The following is a 13,846-nucleotide window of genomic DNA, read 5'->3' as shown; positions in this document are numbered from 1 at the left end:
CTTAGAGGTTTCGCAAATGGCTAGCATAGAGTTTAGGCGTTATGCATTATTAGACTATTTATGTAGATTATCAATTATATCTATTTATTCGCGTTAATGCCCTACTTTGTATGACTCTTGATGCAGGGCAGCCGAAGGCATACTTTGCTTAACGTTGTACCAACCACCAAATATCTATTTATTCTATACCATTTTAGTCATAAACTGATGCCTTTGACCACTTAGATCGTGCCCTGATTCTCTTTCCATAGATGTAAAAGACAAAGGGAACAGGTATCAACAACGCTGCAAAACCACCAGTGATGCTTGAGCCAGGTCCAACGCCGATATTGTGATAAAGCGGCCCAACAACCAACGGAAATGCAGCCGCGAACATGGATCGCAGAAATGTATTAGCCGCAATAGCAGACGCGGCGTACATGGTGAATGTATCGACAAGGTAGTTGAGTGCTGCTTGAAAGATGGTAAAGAAGCCGGTTCCTAGTAGGACTAGACCAATGCAAGGAACGATCCAGTGAATATTTGTGTTACCACCCGTCCAGGCGATTACGAACTGACCACCGCTGAAGATGACTGACCCAACCATCATAGGCGGAAGACGCTTTTCAGGCACAGCTCTGTTCCCAGCTGCATGATAGGCTTTGTTGTAGAGCAGTTGGTTGTAGACGTTGGCTGAGCAGCCGAGTATGGCCCCGAGAAGAATGCAGAGGAAAGGAAGAGAAGACACAAGCGTGCCCCATCCCCTGATCTCTCTAAAGATAATAGGAATGGCACCCAGCTGCATGTAAAGAATACCATAACAGAAACTGGCGTAAAGAGCGACGAGAAAGCAGATCGGGGTCATTATAAGTTGAATAGGACGGACCAAAAATTTCCGAGCAAGCTCTGCTATGCTGACATCCCATTCTTCGAACTTGGCGTGGAGTGCCCAGTTTCCTGTCTCGTGTCGTAATCTTCGGGCCTTGTAGATGAGTAGCTTGGGTGGATAAGACTCATCAACAAAGATAACCGCCAATGTCAGGAATATAATTTGTATGATTCCCGTCAAGTACTCGGTCCACCTCCAACCCAGACTTGGGTCTTGAACAAAAGCAGACGATACAATGGGGCCTGTAAAGCACGGAATTAGCTTCTCTCACTGTATAATACGGTCACGTAGTGCCGCACGTGACACCCCTCAGGTTCAACACCAGCTCCAGCATCTCAACACTCATGACAGGACATCATGAAATGCTTCAACAGAGCTCCTGATGACCTTACATACCTAGAACAGGGCCTCCAACAACAGCCATCGCATACCCGGCCATTGCGATGCCTCTCTCCGTCGGAGCATACAAATCTCCCAAAACACCTCCTGGACTAAGGTCAGTATTGTTTGCTTCACATGGGATATTCTACTAACCAGTGTTTGTCACAGGTGCAGAACAGAAGAAAGCACAGAAGAAACGTGTAATCATAAGTGTTTGGAGATCCTTTGCGACTGCTGATCCGAAACTGAAGCACATTGCGATAAACATGGGGATGAGTACGGCCTGTCTTCTTCCGTACACTTCTGACAAAGGAGCCCAAAGAAGAGGCCCAATGCCAAATCCAACGAGAAAAAGGGTCGTTCCTAGTGTGGCAACCTGTGTTCCAACGTGAAACTGTTCGGCGACTTGACGTGTTCCTGACGAGTAGGACGAAGAGGCCCAAGTTGCACTCATCGTCACGAACCCATATAGCACGGTAGTGAGGACCTTCTTCTTCATAGGCCAGTTCATCGGGCGATAGGGATCATCGGGCCCGTCAAAGTCGACGATTTGGTCCTCCGTTGTCTTGACATGGGCTAGAGGATGGGTGAATTGCGGTATCGGTCTGGATCGGATTCGAGATAAAGCTGATTCTCTTCGTGAAACAGTTCGCATCATGGACATGCCATTGGCTGGTGCTCTGATGCTCTCCCAGCCATTGTCGCCGAGAGAGTAAGTGTCCGAGTTGGCTCGATTGTTATTATTCGTTGGCGTGCGAGAGGGATGTGATTGTGACGATATTGAAGATTCTTCGTCACTAGTGTTGCTTGTTGATGAGTGACGTCTTGGACCTTCCCCTGAGGGACTATGCAAATCTTCAGATTTCTCCATTATCAGATGATCGAGAATCCACTTGGTTGGAAAGAAACACCAAAAACAAAATCGTATGAGGGCCCTGCAGTGTTTTTATTTAATCCTGATTTCTTGACTGCATCGGTACCGTCATCGGCGACTGGCTAACAAACACACTGAGTTGGGTCAAATAAAGTTCAGACTTGAGCGATGGGTGGCAAGCTAAACTCGGTCAACGAGGACCTTTGGCCGTTTATTTGACGTCATTATCGGTTAGTTTTAACAATTTTTTCTTTACGGACGTGTCGCTTGTGGATACTGATTGACGATCTGTGCCTTTTTTGTTCTGGTTCCGTTGCTACGCGTCGCGAAGCCGACGTTCATGACGGGTAAGACGGGAATAAGATGCGAATAGCATCATCGGCATCTCTCTGCCGATTGCGGCCCGGTGATGGCTAATAATAAGGAATAAGGGGTGATAAACCTATTGACATGAATTTGATAATCGACTTTAACTCCGAGCGATGAAAATAGTTTTATTTGTCTATACTGCTGATATGTCTCGCCTTCGCGACTTCATTATACCCGAGACTTGTCGGTACTCGCGCAGGCGCATTCAAACTGGTACTCACTTTTACCCTTGTGGTTCACTCGGGACGAAACTCGTGTTTGCCAAAATAGTTTGGCTCCGCCCTTTTCCATTGATTTAGTAGTCCCACTGATGTTGAGTAACTGTAGTATTCTAGACCCTGGTTCATAGCTAGAACAACATGCCTGCTTGCTGTAATGACTGACCGCTATCCGTTACTTCCGTGTCGCGGATGTTCTGATTAATCTGATCTGGAACGCATCCCAAAACAGTTTCTTCTGGTGAGTTCTGAGTTTTATTGATATTGACAGCTCAGCAAATCTAGAACGATTTACATGCTTTTCATATACTAATATCAAGGTAGTAAACGTGGCAGCCTTTCTCTATAAGAGGAGAGATGTCATATAATCAGCACTGGCTGTTCCGAACCTAACAACTTAGTACTTTACAATGGATTAGAAGCGGTTACGTTGAACTTGATCTCAATTCATAATTATTATGTCTGAAAATTATTATAGAACCTTCAGTCGTGAAGATTTACTCCGCGACGTGCAGTGACCGATAACTGCTTGATGTCAATTGAGACTAAGTTGACTTGGCTGCCTTGATAATCACATCACTAGCCTTCTCTGCAACCATGTAAAGAGGCAAGGCGATGTAGAAACCGGGAATCTTGGGAAAGACACTCGCATCCACGACTCGGAGACCTTCTGTGCCACGAACCTTGAATTCGGAGTCAAGAACCGCCATAGGATCATCATCTGAACCGATAGGGCATGTGCAAGAAGCGTGGTGACCCCATGCCTCATCCTTGAGAAATTGCTTCGCGTCTTCCTTCTTGGTCACATTGTTGCCGGGCCAGACTTCATCAAAGTCGCCATCAAGAGGGATAAGACTGTCAAATGCCTTTCGGGCAAACTGGAATCCCTCATATGTCGCTTGCAGGTCCTTTTCGCCTTCTCCGTTCTTGTTGACCCCAGTGTCGTAGTAGTTGAAGTTGATAACCGGCATATCTCTCGGGTCCTTGGACTTCAATGTGACAGTTCCAGCATTGTTGCGGCTGTGAGCCTTGAGGATGATCCACGCCCAATGTCGAGCATCTGCAAGGGAGTCAAGAGCGTAGCCGGGGAAGTACCCAGTGAACTTAGCCGGCGCACCAGAGACTAGAAGATCTGGTTCGTTCTGTGCAACTGAAGACTTCATGACAGCCGCCAGTGCGATTCCGTTGGTGGCGTATACACCCTTGTCAATAGGTGTCAGACCGTTCTTCCAGTCTTCCAGACAAGGATCAGGATCCGTCTCCATGAAGGTGCACTTGGACGTGATTTTAAAATCCTTGGCAGTCTTTCCAATCACTGTGGCTTCGTAGCGATCTTGAAGATTGGTTCCAACGCCAGGAAGGTCAACCAACACAGGAATTTCGAAAGACCCAAGCTCCTTCTTGGGTCCAATACCGCTGAGCTTGAGAAGTTGAGGCGTGTTGAAGCTACCGGCAGAGATAATCACCTCGCGTCTGGCACTAACACTTCCAGAGTCGCTGGGCTTGGTGGATGTGGAGCGAGGGTCGGCGTTATAGAGACTCTGGCCTTCAAGGTAGTCCACGCCAACGGCACGAGGCTTGGAACCACTCTTATCGAAGCGAATCTTGGAGACCTAGAAAAAGGTAAGTAATAGTTCAACATGACTTGAGTATTGGGTGACTGACAAGAGTATCGAGCTTTATATCCAGGTGATACTTGCGAGAACCGTCCTTGTTCACGGCATTCGCTGTGTCAAGGATCAGATCCCGGGGCCCGCCACGAACTGAGTTGGTCATGGAGAGTGGAACTTGGTAAAGACCAGTCTTGCTTGTCTGACCCGGGGCGTTGATGTCACGAAGCAAGATCTGACCAAGTCCACCGACGGTATGAAGAAGAAATCCCACGAGGCTCTTGCCCGTAGCTGAGGCAGCTGAAATGACCAGAGATAAAAACTTCAAATCCTCCAAGACCAACGTGAGCGAAGTCAAAGATGTGCCGAGCCAGCCCTTGAATCCATGGCCGACAATACTGCTAGGCAGGTACATGTTCTTCTCCAGCTTCTTAAAGTACGACTGCATATTCTTTGGGTTCCAAGAGTTATCGCCGGTGATGGTAGCAATGTTGCTCCAATCACTGTCGTGAGCACCAATGGTGATAAGAGCATTGTGTCGCGTACATCCTCCTAGAGTTCCAGCACGAGGATACAAGATGCCCAGAGGCTTAGCATCCTTGGGTGGGTCGCGTCCAACATAGAAGCTGCCGTCCGACTTCTCGTAGGTCATCTTCGAATCTCGCTTCTGCTGTTCCATGTCGGGGTAGTGGTTGACGAAGTAGTTCCAGCGCGTCTTCTCGAATTCGGTCGACAGGAGGTTCAAAGCTGGGACTTTCTCGACCAAGTCCTCGCCGGAGTCGCCTCCAGCATCAATCAAGAGAACTTTGTAGCCCGCAATAGCAAGGTTGGCGGCGACAGGGCCTCCTCCTGCGCCTGAACCAACAACTACATAGTCATATTCAGTAGAGCTTACGTCGCGTTTACCGATGAAGGGGTCGTAAGATTGTTCGGTGCCAATAAAACCCGGAGGAATTAAGCTATCAACATTAACAAGATGTCTTCGAGAAAGATAATTGGTTACTTACGAGCCTAAAACGGGATCAGATAAAACTGACACGATCGAAACAAAGAATGACAGACGCATCTTGACGGCAATGACACGACATATAAGGCTGAAGAGTGGGAACAGGGCCAAGAACAAAAGGATCAAGAATGCCTTTAATAAGTTAACAGAGATCTTATGACCTCTGAATTAGGGGTCAAGACTGAAAAATGCGAAAACATTGGGTTAGAAACTCGTAGATCAGCAAATAATAGTGTCGCTAAACAATGTTGCAGTTGTAACCGGTGTGGAGCTAATGGCACCTAATCTTAATTGCAATAGAACACAATACGACGCTAATGCGACGTTTATTCCTCCTTCAACAGAGAGTGTAGATGAGAGGAAGACATATGTAATACTATTTTGTTGAATGCGATGATTCAGTACAGTAAGGTCACAGCTCCGACGAAACATGTCTGAGACTCATTTGTGGGACGCAAATTCTGGACGCAGTCAGGTTGCTCACTAAGAAGACTATCTACCTTCCTCTAATATCGGTAGTTTAAATAGGCTAAATAACAGTAGGGTTCGTAGCGCGTGATCGACAGCACCATTTCCCCAGAAAATGCTGGTAAGCTAAATCTTCCCCTATCCTTGAAACAGAGGAAATGCAATAAACAGGTTTGCATATAACAAGGTCGAGACCTCCGAAGATGTGCGGCATGATAAGATGTAGAGTAGAATGTGTGTCCGTATCCGTAGCTCTGTCTTTCCAAAATAGGACAAATGTCTCCGGTTCGTGAACATGATACTGTCTCTAAAAATGCGCCTTGTTTAGCGAATGCCTGATCCTCACGGCCTAAATATTGACCCGCTTTGACAACATTACGTTGTCAAAATCTCTAGGGTGTCAGTCCAGACTGAATTGCATGAGGTATAGGAAAACGTGTGGAAAGAAGTATTATTCGGGAGACGGAGGGCAAAAAGGTTAACCTCATACATAAACATAGTCAAGAGTTTCTATCTTCATCACGAAACTTCCTATATCTTACAGGAACATGAAAGGCCATACCCGCATGTGCAGTTTCGAATCTGCCTTTTGGCCAGGGGAAACGTTCGATTGCTGACTGTCATCCCTTTCTGACTGCTGGGCCGTCCGCGTAAGACTATTGGAGTACGTCAGATCGCTAAGCCTCTGCTGCGCCGCATCCTTTGAATTAGCAGTGTCCTCAATTTTACGATTTACTGTTCCATGGCGGTAGACTCAAAGAGCGAAAATGGTAGCGTGTAGTAATTTTCGTATATTAAAGTTTTAGCTATACTAAGAAATTGAAGATCATGTAGTAAGAGGTGGAATAGCACAGAGTTACAGTATTCGCCAAGCTCATGAACTGAGTTATGTCTTGTCAACTACTGTATGAGGTGGCGAGTCATCCAAGAAGGGTGCTCTTAACACTACGGTATCAGTAATCAACTACTGTATATCTGTTATTGCCTTTCACCGAGTCCAGTAAAAGGACATCAGACGTGGAAGTCGGCGATTGCCTAATATCGTAAGTCTTCCCATCGTGAAGGCAATCCTTTTGTCTTGGCCAAAACAAAAAGCCACGTTTTCAAGCTAGGGTATGGAGAAAGGCGGGTCATAAGCGATAATTCAACATCATTGGTTGCGCGTACTGCAATATGGCTTCGTCTGGTTGTTCTCGATGTATTGAAGGATCGTGACCTCATGTCATATTGATCGAAAGGTTGAGTATATAAAGAACAGCAAATCTCGCTATCTTCGTTCCAGGAATCAACACCTTCACAGCAATACTACAATCACATAACTCTACCTCTACCTCTTTCAAACATCAAGCAATATGCGTTTCTCAGTCTGCACCGCTCTCACCCTCGCCGCCGGCGCCCTCGCGGCTAAGGAAAAGGTCACCGTTTCCAAGCTTTCCATCCACAGCGTTGGAAGCCCCGTCGGTACCTCCATCAAGAGTGTCTCTTTCGTTCTCAACGGAGATGATGCCAACAACCTCAAGTGCTCAGCCAAGAACGTTGCCTTCCCTGTTCCCGACGATATCTTGTCCTGTGGTGACTCCAACTATGCCTTCACCCTTTGGGAGGGTGAGAAGGGTGCCAAGTTCCGCGTCATGGTCTACCATGACGTCGGAGACAGCCACGCCGACCTTCGAGGTGGTGCCGATATTCGAACCAAGTGCGACAACAGCCAGGGCAGCGGCCCAGCTGACGAAATCTGCACTCAGGTCAAGCCTGTGAGCTTCACCATTGATGGACCCGTCGGTAGCAGCCCTGGCAACTAAAATCCCACATGTCGTGGTTCGGGTTTCAAATTCCTACGACAGACCTTACCTTGCGGAGGAAGAGAGACCTGATATAAAGAAGTTAGGAGGCGGGGGCTATTGTCTTTGCAATACGGTCCTCGATTGGCTGTAAAGGACTTGGTTGAGGAAACCGAGAGAGTTTTATTTCTACCATTAGCTCATATATGACACACACTCATTACATACGCAATGCAAAATTCTGATTCATGACCTCGAGTTGGCTGAAGGAGCAAACACATTCGAAGAGCGCATGTGATAACGACTTGAATTCAGGTTACGGTACTAAGAAACAATGCCTTCGGATATGTTACAGACCCATGCCCCGATCTTCATACCATAATCAATCTTTTAGAGCCACTGCTTAGTACCGAAGTGCGAAACAAACTGGCCACCGCTGCCGGACTCAATACTGGCCTTGTACACAACAGACATTACACGCTGAACAGACTCTTCAGGACTGATTGGTCCAGTGAAATTTGGTGCGTAGACCTGGAATGCCGCCATCATGTCGGCAAAACCCTTCAACTGCTCTTCTGTGACTATGAGAGGGTTAGGGTGTTGAGCAAAAGGACAAGATAAAAGACTAACCATTCGACATGTCCTTAGTGGCAACGACTCCAGGAGAAATCGCCATGAACAAGATTCCCTCCTTTCTGTACTGAGCATCGAACTTGGCAATTGCAATGTTCAAGGCGCCCTTGCTCATTGAGTAAGGTGCAGCCTCAACAATCGAGAAATTGGTGATGAAATCGGGATCGGCGTGGCCTGATGATATTCCAATGATCTTCTTGGCTTGACCCTCGCGGATTAGTGGCAGGGCAAGATTGAAAAGGTGAACATTTCCAACTGTGTTGATTTTGAAGTTGTCGAGCAGCTCTTGCTCCAGTTTCTCCGGATCCGAGCCCCTAGTTTGTTAATCGCGGAGCATATTTATTGAAGGTTCTTGTGACTTACAGCGCTCCAATTGGATTGTAACCAGACCATTCAGACTGTATAGCAGCATTGGCGATGATGTAATCGAGACTGCCACCTGTGATTTTGGCCGTCTCATCAATCAGATTCTGATGAGAGTTGTTAGAATGGTGTTGTGAAATTAATTGGGAAGGAAATCTACCTTGACAGACTCATAATTCTCAATTTCGCCTTGAATAGTGTGGATATTGGATCGGCCAGGCATCTCTCGCTCAATCTTTTCCTCGGTCGCTTGCTTGTTGCGAGCAAATCCAATGACAGTGTTGTTGGGGTCAGCGGACAGTTGGCGAACGAATTCAAACTTTGAATTGGTTAGTGGAATGGGCATATATGTCTATAGACAGATTACTTACTCCGAGTCCTCGGGAAGTTCCGGTAATCAGGTAAGAAGGCATATTGAGAAGTTGATTGAGGATGAGTAGAAAGGTCAGAGATGTTGATATAGTATTGTGTTTCGATAGAGCCTGTTAAGTAAAGGAAGCTGTTGAAAGTGAATGATATGTTGAATCGATGCATTTCCGTCGTCTTATATACTATCAGTTTGAACAGTCGCTTGGTAATGTAGAAGCTGATTGCTGTTGACCGTGAAAGACTTCATTGGAGGTTTAAGTCACGGTGGAGCATCTCGCAAAAAGTTGCCAGGCCTGCTTACTTTTGCGCTTGTCCAACATGCGGCTAGTCTACTTCCCTGCGTAGTGGAAACTCAATTATGACGGTTATTGATACAACATGGTAAGCAAGCTGGGCGTTATCAGTTTCGGCGTTATTATTAATTAATTGCTGTAGGATTCTATGATATGATGGTGGGGAGTTTCACTGTGAAGACTCAGACTAGCTGGTTTGTGAGATTAGAAATGTAATTATATACGCCCTGTCCAATCGTATCGCCGTCTTGGCCCTGCAATCGCAAGAGACCGGGTATTTCTCACCATCCAAAACAAATTCATACGAAAGTAGCTGTGGCTTTAGATACAATTGCATTTACTATAGGAATGCCGGAACAGATTTTTGACTGGAGCTAAGAATAACACCAAGCTTGCAAACATAATCCAAGTCATCATCCAGCAGATCCTGCTGCACCCACATGATCTCGATCAATCTCTTGATAGGTGCTAAACTTCTGTATCGCCCATCGTCAGCTGTCCTTTGTATAAGATCAAGCAGAATCAATCGTCTTGCATCATCACGAGCCTCGCAACCAAATATGAACAATGGAAATGCCCATTGGCAGGTTGGTAGATGGGCAAGTAATACAAACGCTTGATCAACCCAGTCAATAAAATTCTTATTCAGATCAAGTATCCCCGCGGACGCACGTCTGAGGTATATCAAAGTTGATAGCCGATACAACTCAACTGCCATATTAAACTCGGGCTGGTCGTTATCTATCTCAAGACCGGTTGTGGTGTGGACCGCGATACTTTGTAGCTTACAGTCTAGTGTCTGGAGCCGATGAATGTATTCTGATGTATTGGACCGTGGATCGGATGCCACCGTCACAGAGTTGAACACTTCTGTGAGCAGATATAGTATCTCGTGTGGATATCCTGTTAGGTTCGCTGGCTTGTTGAAGTAATGTCAGCAGATCAGTCCCATAGGTGTAAAGTAAAAGTGTTTTAGTACCTGTCCGTTCGAACAAACAGCTGGATGAAATGTATTGAACCCGACATCAACCAAACTAGAATAATCAAGAACAAAGTTGGGCTTCCAATGACGCAGGCTAAATTTAGCCATGGTGTTGAAATAATGAACCCATCCTACCAGTGATGTCATATCTCTATCTGTTGTGATCTCATCGAGACCAGATGTTTTGACGAGTTTCGCAGCGCCACAGGCATACCATAGCCAGTGACTTGACGTCGTCGAGCTTTGTTGTACCTAATGGACGTGTCAGTGCAGTCAAGATAAACGATCTAACAATTATTCCTACCTCTAAAGTAGACAATATGATCCCAGCTCCGATATGACAAGCCGAGTCGCTCACGCCAATAAAACCTTGTAGCGACTTGGCCAAGGCTCGTAGTGCAGCAACCTTGGATCGTGCCGTTGCATACACCTCGTTGTCACGATGGGACGATGCTAGGGCAATAGAAGACCTTAGTACCGCTGTAGATGAGGGAGTATTATCAGAAAGAGCCATGCGGATGAGAATTTTGGGGACTCTCTGCGCATCTTTCCCAAAAGTGCTTATAGAATACGAGGCTCTCTCTACAACTGTGTTTGTGAGCTACAATAACATAAAAGTATGATCGAGAGGAGTCTCACAATACTGGAATAAGATCTTGTTGGTTGGGCTCAACTCTGCAAGAACCCCTGTTGCGGGAGAGTTTAGTAATATGAAAGGTGTGGCCTGTCTGGCTTGTCTGGCTAAAATCGTATCCTCGACAAGCTTGATAGGTGTATCGGGTACTGCATCAACTCCCACGCTGTATTTCTGAGCTAATTTCGAGATCATTTGATGTAACTCCATGTCTCTCGAAGAAGCATTCACTAGCCGGTGGTGATCCAATGGGATGCCCTTGGATCGTGTTTTAGAATGTGGTCCAACCATAGCACGGCGCTTGTCATTATGACGAGGCCAAGAGAGACGCAAGCCGTAGCCTTCGCAGTCTCGACCCGCCTTGATGCACCGATTGCATTTCGGCAAGGTCTGATCACAGCGAACTTTGCGCGCTGACAGTGTTGTCAACAGAACCAATCAATAGTGTGCCAGGGAGTTGGGGGTGCATACCTCGACACGTTCCACATCCCAAAGACGGCATTTTAGAAATGGTGATAACAATCGGATTGAGCCTTGGTCGCAAAAAGTTGACAGTTTAGTTCAGAAGGGAAAGCAAAGTAAGCTTATCCAGGTCCTCCTGGTCGAGGAACGTAAGCACGAAATCAGGTCTGTGGGTACCATCCTGGTAACGGGCAACTTTCAGCGAGATGAGATTACCAATCGGCGTGATTGAGCACTATACCAAGTACGGACTAGCTGTAGTCACAGCGAGAGTGATGTATCCTGGATGAAACCACAGGCCTCAGGGTAGTTATGAGAAACATTGATAACTGACAGGATAAGAGATAAATATATTAGGGCAGCTGATGCTTCTTAGGCTATGGTCTCTGGACTGTTTATTTATGTACCCTAACTTGGGAGGATGATGTTTCTGCTACCCAGTAGGTAGTCTATTGTCCAAAACATTCATATCGATTGCCGGGTGATTTCTCCTAAGTATCTAACTAGCAGTTCTGTTTGTTCCTCCTTCTCTTCTCCGTATATACAAGTGCTTGACTGACAACTTCAGTCTTGAACTAGATCTAGGATCGCAATGAAAAAGCCTCATTCCAGAGGTCCTCAACGAACTCGAATCCGTCATTTTTACTGGGCCATACCACTTTGGCTAATGCAAAGTTTGCTTCTGACCAAGACGAAATATCCATTTCCTTGGCTTGTCGCTTAATAGCCATCTGAAAGAACAGAAAACTAGGATGGGGAGTTTGATCTCTCTCACCCTTTGGATACGTATAGCAACCGATCAAACCGAGTATCAGTAGCCAAAGGATAAATCCAGGGTCAGTGGACGCCCGACTTTCCTCGAGATACGACAACATATCGTGGTGGAACAAGGTAATGGTGTACTTGTGCATACGTTTGTCAACCGGTTCCAGTGCACCGAGGATAGTCTGCCCGTATATAATAGCCGACGTTACGAGCGCACACCATGGACCTTCGAAAGATGTGCCAGGCCGTCCAAGTCCTTGAGACCTTTTTTTCTTGACAGAGATAGTTTCGACATGGGCGAGAACACACTCTCCCAGTAACCTCGAGGCGGGGCCTCGTCTCCAAAAATTGTCGAATATCTTGTCAGGCGGATCAGTGCATACACTCGTGGACGAAGGGTCGATCCCCGTCGCTGTCGTGAACTCCCGTAGGGATTGGATTATTTCGCGTCCGTCGGCATAGGTCAAAGTCGCCCCTTCAGGCAGAGGGGTTAAAAAGAAAGGCAGTAATCGAAGGGCCTGGAGCTTCAAAGCCCAGGACTGTGATGCCTCGCCTTTATGCCATATGTAGGACATTTCGACCAGTTCCTTGGCTGAAAAGTCTTCTATGCGGGCATCGTCGAAACCGCCAAGACGACAAACACCACCGAGGAGGCTTTTGAGGCCACATATATAAGTGTATGCCATGATGAAGTAACGGTTCGCTAGTTCTTGTTCAGGTGTTTTGAAGTTCGAGATATCTGGATTCTCTTTCTTGTCTCTAGCTGCTGCATTTTCGATGATTGCGAGAAGGCCACTGGCATGAGCCTCAGCTCCCAGCACCTCACCTGTACAAACCTTGGGAATTATAAGTTTTTATTGCATGAATATGTGGAAGAAAATGGAAAGATGCTCACCTCTGTAAAAGCCAAAGTTGCCATCTGCCTAAAGATGGTGGTGTCGTGTTTATGGTTATTGGATGCTATCCATTTGTTGATGTAACGCATTACTTCAACCTTGTGGTATAAGAATGTCGATTCGAAAGACGCCAAGTTGCCATTCTGGAAGCAAAAGTGCATCCCGGCCAGTAGTATGGTGCTTCGCAATGCGCAAGAATCATCTGTTAGACGCACCAAGCTGCATGAATTAGCAGTGAAAGGGTACGACAAAAATGTAGGAACGCACCAATTTGCGGCGGTTGTCTTTTGATTGCCTTTGAGCCCTTGTTGACACTTGAATACTTATCAACGTCAGTACACATTAAAAACAAGCTAAAAGATATTGACTCACAATATTGAAAGAGTTCATGTGATTTCAAAGGCATCTCGCAGGCCAGTCTATTGTACTCTCGATCCTGGTTCATGAAACGCAGTGGGGTGGGTATTGGGGTGCGTTTGACTGATAGCTGCTGTGATGGTTGCTCGATATGCCAGGGTGTCTGTTCCCAGGGTTGCACCTCTTTCTGTTGGGCCCTGCGTTCTCGAAGTGGAATCTTGATGGGGCTGTAGGAGCATACCCGCCCCAAGTTGATGCAGTTATTGCTGCACAATGCCAGGCCTTAGTAAAGACATCACACCAAGATAGACAGGGGGCTATAGGTGCTTGGGGGGTAATACATACCATTGTGGTTTTTGTTCGTCACATCGCTTTCGACGGGATCGGCAACTGGCACAGCCCGTCTTACTACGGGTATGGAACTGCCGCACGCGTGCAGACTTGTTGGTCAGCGTGTCGCCTAGCCTTTCGTCTTCGGCCATTTAATCGATAGCATGTATTGAGACGGATATAATGA

At 46.5% G+C, this 13,846-nt stretch overlaps 6 protein-coding genes across 6 annotated transcripts; 1 reads left to right on the top strand and 5 right to left on the bottom strand.

Annotated features, from left to right (window-relative positions):
* Positions 1–193: 193 nt before the first annotated feature.
* Positions 194–2,120, bottom strand: FGSG_03033 (uncharacterized protein; the record flags this gene model as incomplete). The annotated part of the gene is made up of 3 exons (XM_011324450.1): positions 194–1,110; positions 1,265–1,354; positions 1,403–2,120. The coding sequence occupies 3 exons, from the start codon at positions 2,118–2,120 to the stop codon at positions 194–196; spliced, it is 1,725 nt and encodes a 574-aa protein (XP_011322752.1).
* A 1,135-nt stretch (positions 2,121–3,255) lies between these two features.
* Positions 3,256–5,386, bottom strand: FGSG_03034 (uncharacterized protein; the record flags this gene model as incomplete). The annotated part of the gene is made up of 3 exons (XM_011324449.1): positions 3,256–4,323; positions 4,376–5,279; positions 5,358–5,386. The coding sequence occupies 3 exons, from the start codon at positions 5,384–5,386 to the stop codon at positions 3,256–3,258; spliced, it is 2,001 nt and encodes a 666-aa protein (XP_011322751.1).
* Positions 5,387–7,146: 1,760 nt separating this feature from the next.
* On the top strand, positions 7,147–7,596 carry FGSG_03035 (uncharacterized protein; the record flags this gene model as incomplete). Its single annotated transcript, XM_011324448.1, has 1 exon — positions 7,147–7,596. The coding sequence occupies one exon, from the start codon at positions 7,147–7,149 to the stop codon at positions 7,594–7,596; it is 450 nt and encodes a 149-aa protein (XP_011322750.1).
* A 369-nt stretch (positions 7,597–7,965) lies between these two features.
* Positions 7,966–8,984, bottom strand: FGSG_03036 (uncharacterized protein; the record flags this gene model as incomplete). The annotated part of the gene is made up of 5 exons (XM_011324447.1): positions 7,966–8,156; positions 8,206–8,522; positions 8,572–8,678; positions 8,732–8,890; positions 8,943–8,984. 5 exons carry the CDS (start codon positions 8,982–8,984, stop codon positions 7,966–7,968), a joined length of 816 nt encoding a protein of 271 aa, XP_011322749.1.
* Positions 8,985–9,573: 589 nt separating this feature from the next.
* On the bottom strand, positions 9,574–11,351 carry FGSG_03037 (uncharacterized protein; the record flags this gene model as incomplete). Its single annotated transcript, XM_011324446.1, has 7 exons — positions 9,574–9,709; positions 10,023–10,103; positions 10,213–10,232; positions 10,351–10,467; positions 10,520–10,695; positions 10,855–11,262; positions 11,321–11,351. 7 exons carry the CDS (start codon positions 11,349–11,351, stop codon positions 9,574–9,576), a joined length of 969 nt encoding a protein of 322 aa, XP_011322748.1.
* Positions 11,352–11,892: 541 nt separating this feature from the next.
* Positions 11,893–13,811, bottom strand: FGSG_12528 (uncharacterized protein; the record flags this gene model as incomplete). The annotated part of the gene is made up of 6 exons (XM_011324445.1): positions 11,893–12,902; positions 12,972–12,999; positions 13,188–13,191; positions 13,240–13,294; positions 13,345–13,595; positions 13,675–13,811. 6 exons carry the CDS (start codon positions 13,809–13,811, stop codon positions 11,893–11,895), a joined length of 1,485 nt encoding a protein of 494 aa, XP_011322747.1.
* Positions 13,812–13,846: the final 35 nt, after the last annotated feature.

The sequence above is a fragment of the Fusarium graminearum genome, chromosome 2 (assembly GCF_000240135.3).
Source record: "Fusarium graminearum PH-1 chromosome 2, whole genome shotgun sequence".
Taxonomy (NCBI): domain Eukaryota; kingdom Fungi; phylum Ascomycota; class Sordariomycetes; order Hypocreales; family Nectriaceae; genus Fusarium; species Fusarium graminearum.
The sequence above is the reverse complement of the archived record's forward strand: the minus strand, read 5'-3'. Positions and strand labels throughout refer to the sequence as shown.